The 5,307-nt window shown below is 53.3% G+C and overlaps 1 protein-coding gene across 2 annotated transcripts in view; it reads left to right on the top strand.

Moving 5' to 3' along the window:
- RAI2 (retinoic acid induced 2) overlaps positions 1 to 4,345 on the top strand; it is a 62,418-nt gene extending 58,073 nt beyond the window's left edge. Inside the window, exons 2-3 of one of the 2 annotated variants that reach the window (XM_007448355.1) lie at positions 2,381 to 2,539; positions 2,690 to 4,345. In XM_007448355.1, coding sequence (XP_007448417.1) covers positions 2,405 to 2,539; positions 2,690 to 3,985 — 1,431 coding nt within the window. In that variant the 5' untranslated portion in view covers positions 2,381 to 2,404 and the 3' untranslated portion in view covers positions 3,986 to 4,345. Of the gene's footprint in view, positions 1 to 2,380 lie in introns of both variants that reach the window. The other variant, XM_007448354.1, reaches the window with a different exon arrangement.
- The last annotated feature ends 962 nt before the right edge of the window (positions 4,346 to 5,307 follow it).

A 5,307-nucleotide genomic window follows, 5' to 3' on the forward strand; every position in this document is an offset into this window, starting at 1 on the left:
CCTGATGGCAAGAGTTTAAAGGCACTGAGCGCCCCCTGTGGGCGGCACCCTCACCTCTGGCAGGACGGCCTCCTCGTACTCTGAGCGGGAAGGTTCTGGAGGATTAGCAGTCCTAGGGCCAGGGCCAGGCCGGGAGAGGAGTGAGGCCGCGCGGGGAGAGATGAGAGCCGCCGCCGGAGCCGAAGGTATGTGCCGGGAGCCGGTCGGGGAGGCGCCGAGAAGGCGGCCGTCCTGCTCTCCGCGAGGTGAGGACGGGCTGAGGGAGGCAGACAGGGACGGAGGCCGCCACGTTTGGAAGGCGGACACGTGTAGCCTGTTATGAGAAAGCAGCCTCACAGCCGGATAGTCCCAGGCCCGCGGGAAACACGGGACATGACTTCTCCTGGCGGCCTGCCTCACGGGCTGGACGGGTGGCCGTGGTGCCTTCTCTGACCGCTGCTGTCCTTGTCCGCACCAGCCCCGCCCAAGCTTCCCTTCAGCCTTCTGCCATCCCGCCCTGAGTTCTGGCCAGTGTGAGGGACAGGGCGACCCTTCTGGAGGAGGCCCCGGGTGCTCAGGGCCTTCGAAGGGCTGTCCGCGAGTGGCCGACAGAGCTCTGTCCTGCCGAGGCTGATGCCCCTCCTGGCTTCACTCTGACGCCTTCTCATGCTAGCCAGTCTCTGTCCGATCAACGGCATGCACCCCCAGTAGATTCTAATCCCCGTGAAAGCAGGAGCATCTCCAGGACCATGACAGCATCTCCAGCCCCCAGCAAAGCGTTGGGTAGGCAGTAGGCATTCAGCAAATTGATTGGTTGGATGGATGAATGAATGCATGGAAGAATGAATGAATGGTGTATTGGAGGCATGGCATTTTCTGGGCTGAGTCAGGGAGCACTCCTCTCAGGAAAAACCAGGCCCTTCAGCTGGGGCAAGCCCCCTCAGGCTCCCTGGGGACAGGCTTCCTCAGAGGCTCTGCAGTGTGCCCTGCCGAGGGCATCACTCACCGTTCCTTCCTTCTCCATAAAGTTCTTTGCACAGCATCCTTCCCCTTGTCCTCCCCGCCTCCTGCTTCAGAGAAACTCCTTGTTCTGTGCATTCGACACGTTGTGATTGTCTGGAAATATCACAGAGTTGTTCATTTCTTAAAGCTGCCTTCCTGTAGTGAGGCCTCGTTTGTTCCCTTCTAATCCCGTGGTGTGCTGGGCCGCCTCTCTTGTTTTGGAGGTTGTGTTGGTAATTTCGGGGTGAGGAGAGAAGGACAAGTTGACCCCAGGATGCAAGTCTAGACCCGCTCAGACAGGTGAGGTCAAGAATCGGAGCTGCCCAAGGCCTGCCCAGCAAGGCTGAGGATTATTGAATTATTATTGAGCCCAACCAGACTCCAGGGCTGCACAGATCCCCGAGTTAGACATGGTGCCTGCCTTCTCCATGGTAACAAGGCTAAATATGGACGCGTTTCCATGGAGAGCCATATCGCAGCTGCAGCCCTGCTTCCTCCAGGAAGCACCAGCGCTGGGCTTCTTTGGCTTCTCAGGAGGTGGCCAGTGGTGCCGCGGACATCAGGAAAGTATATCTCACCTTTGAGGATGTTTGTTTCCAACGAGGGCTCCATTTCCCCGGCCCTAGATTCGTCAACATCTGTTCCTCTTGACAGCTAGAAGTTAGGAGAGAGAGGTCACGGGTCAGACAGACGGAATGGGGACAGTGACGCTGGACCCAATGAGCGTTCGTGCAAGTTATCCTGTCTTCACTCCTCGGAGTGGCTTTTCCTATAACTGGAGGAAAGGGGGTGTCACTGGTTGGAGGGAGACAACTGTAATGAGCCTCGTATAAATACACTGCTGTTCCTCTCATCACGCCTCTTTTGGAAGAATTATTGCTGCTACAAAGAGTTTTTTAAATGCTTTCCATAACTGGGATGGGCCCCTTCCAATTTCATACAATAATCTAACGTGACAGGGTTCTAATTTTTTTTCTTAAAGGAAAGTAAGTCTTTGCTGCATATTTGAATTTGATCAAGTCCAATCCCCGCATATCTTAACTGTCCGATAGAACAATGTGGAATGAAACTTGGTGTTTGTCGCAGGCTAAACATATAAGCTGAGTGAGTATTCGGCTTCACAATACTCTGTTTAACCTCGCTTGGCTATTTAGTCATTACATCATCTGTGTTTATAGTTTAATCGTCTGTTAAATTGGGGCTGTCCACGCGCAGCTGATCGTATGGGTGTGTTCGTATATGTTCGGAAATATCTGTAACATGTACGTATCCACAGAGAGATGGGTGTGCTCCCCGGTTAACTAAGATGTGGAAACTTTTAAAAGATGTAGAGAGAGCTCTCAAGGCAATTATAAATAGTCTCGGAAGGAAGATTCATATGGTGTGTTCTGTGTTGCAGGCCGAGTGGCATCAGAGCTGAGTGATGGACGATCTGCAGTCCCAGAACCTCCCCATGGACATGACCGACTCCTCCCCTGCCTTGGCCAATAACAGACTGGAGAACGGCATGGCCCAGCTGATCACCACTGAGGCCTGGAACATCAACTCCACCGACCTGGTAAAGAAGGCCCTGGTGACCGTGCCGGCCCCGTCCATTCTGAACCCCCCGGCTGAGTCCCAGAGCGGCGTGGCTCTGAAGGTAGCGGCCACTGTGCTTCAGCCCCTGTGCCTCGGGGAGAGCCCGGTGGTGATGCCCATTCACATGCAGGTGGAGGGCAGCCCCGCGCCTGAGCTCAACCCTAACGGCAACGCCACTTACGTCATGACCACACAGGGCCCCGTGCAGCTGCCGGTGGTGCTGGAGCAGCACGTCTTCCAGCACCTCAACTCCCCTCTGGTCCTGCCACAGGAGGCCCCGTGCTCCTCCAGCGCCATCCACAGCAACCTCTTCCAGGGAGCCGAGGACCCCGAGGCCCAGCCCCAGCTCCTGGACCTCAGGATCCCCAGCCAGCCGCAGGAGCCCACGTTGCCCTTCGAAGCCGTGCTCCAGAATTTGTTTCCTTCGCAGGGTGCTCTCGGCCCTCCACCCTGTCAGCCTCCGCCGGGATACGCCCCTGTGCCCCCCCAGCCCTTTAACTCCCCCTTGTCCCCCCTGGTCCCGCCGGCCACCCTCTTGGTTCCCTACCCTGTGATCGTCCCCTTGCCTGTGCCGGTCCCCATTCCCATCCCCATCCCCGTGCCTCAGAGTTCTGAATCCAAGTTCAGCCCCAGCTTCCGAAAGCCGCCATCTTCCTTCGGCCTACACCCCTTTAAAGGCACCCAGACCCCTCTCCAGAAGGAGGAACTGAAGCCCTTCGACCTCCTCCCGTCAAGGGAGTACTTCCAGCTCGGCCGCCACACCGTCATCAAGATGGGGAGTGAGAACGAGGCCCTGGATCTCTCCATGAAGTCGGTGCCCTGGCTCAAGGCTGGCGAAGTCAGTCCCCCGATGTGCCAGGAAGATGCAGCCCTAGACCTGTCACTGGCAGCCCACCGGAAATCTGAGCCCCCCCCTGAGACATTGTATGACAGCAGCGGGTCAGCGGACAGCCCAGGTCACACTGTGATGGAGAAACTTCCCAGTGGCACGGAAGTGCCCTTTGCCCCCGCCACGCCCCACGAGGCCTCAGCCGTGCTGGATAGTCACATGGGCAGCGGCGTCGCCACCGAGCCGCCCAGCCAGCCCAGCAGTGAGGTCAAGGCTGAAAATAACACTGAGATTGTGAGCGAGTCCCAGGCGGCCAAGGTGATCGTCTCCGTGGAAGACACTGTGCCTACCATCTTCTGTGGCAAGATCAAAGGCCTCTCGGGGGTGTCCACCAAAAACTTCTCCTTCAGAAGAGAAGACTCCATGCTTCAGGGCTATGACATCAACAGCCCAGGGGAAGAGTCCATGGGAAACACGGAGCCCCTTAGGAAACCCGTCAAAAACCGGAGCATAAAGTTAAAGAAAGTGAACTCCCAGGAAATACACATGCTCCCAATCAAAAAACAACGGCTGGCCACCTTTTTTCCAAGGAAGTAAATAATGGCATTTTAAAATTTTTATGATTATAATATGGGGAAAGGTGCATTGGTTTTATAAAAAGGCATTTAAAACAAATTATCTTTGTTAATTATTTTGGGGAGTAGCTGGGAAGCGGGAAGGCAAATTGGCTCTAAAGCAAGTTTCATTTTCTTTTTTAATTTTTGACTTTTCACAAATGAGTAAATAAGAGCAACCTATTTTTCAAGCAGATTGCACATTTTTTGCAGCTTTAATGGAATATTGGGTGAATCAGAGGGGTAAAAAAAAGCTATTTTCATTGCCACAAAGTGCTTTGATGATGTAATACCTAATAAAGGGTAGGATGAATATTTCACAATAAATGTTTGTTTGCACTAACTGGTTGCAGTATTCTATCATTTATAAAATCTGCCTTCCTGAACTGGCAGCGTTTGGCCAAAACTGTCGCTTGTGAAGCACGGCAAGCTATCCGTGTTTAGAGACCGAAGCTCTTCGGGCATATTGGGCAAAGAAGAATCATATTGGCCTATGTCCTCAGAGAAGGAGGATTAGGGGCAGGACAGGAATAAAGATGCAGACGTAGAGAACGGACTTGAGGACACGGGGAGGGGGAAGGGTAAGCTGGGACGAAGTGAGAGAGTGGCATGGACATATATACACTACCAAATGTAAAATAGCTAGCTAGTGGGAAGCAGCCGCATAGCACAGGGAGATCAGCTCTGGCGCTTTGTGTCCGTCCACCTAGAAGGGTGGGAGAGGGTGGGTGGGAGGGAGGCGCAAAAGGGAGGGGATATGGGGATGTATGTATATGTATAGCTGATTCACTTTGTTATATACAGCAGCAACTAACACACCATTGTAAAGCAATTATACTCCAATAAAGATGTTTTTTAAAAAAAAAAAAAAGGAAAGGAGTAGGAATATGTATGACCTTGAGCAAGTCATTTCCCCTCTGGCCCCTTTCTTCATTTGTAGAAATGTGGCAAAGGCAGGGGGTGGGGAGGTGAGTTTCAAGTACCCAATCCCCCCTCTAATTCACAGAGACCCTGGATGTGCAGAATTCTGTCTGAAACCTTCCATAGACTAAAACAGACAGATGTCTCTAAAGGGAAATTTACCTGCTTCTTTTCCTCCCTCCTCCCTCCTCCCAAAATGTAGCTGAAAGGACTTTCTCTTCAAGGGTAGTAGGAGCACTGTCCTGAATGACTAATAGTCTTGCAAGTCAAAAGTATTACCGAAGGCCACTCAGAACAAGAGGGCAGTCCAGTGGATTAGGAGGTGTCTCACGCAAGTTCCCGGCCCTGGGTAGAGATGTTTGGGAGTGGGGTCGAGGAGGGAAG

This window comes from Lipotes vexillifer, unplaced genomic scaffold (assembly GCF_000442215.2).
Source record: "Lipotes vexillifer unplaced genomic scaffold, Lipotes_vexillifer_v1.1 scaffold952, whole genome shotgun sequence".
Classification (NCBI taxonomy): Eukaryota; Metazoa; Chordata; class Mammalia; order Artiodactyla; family Lipotidae; genus Lipotes; species Lipotes vexillifer.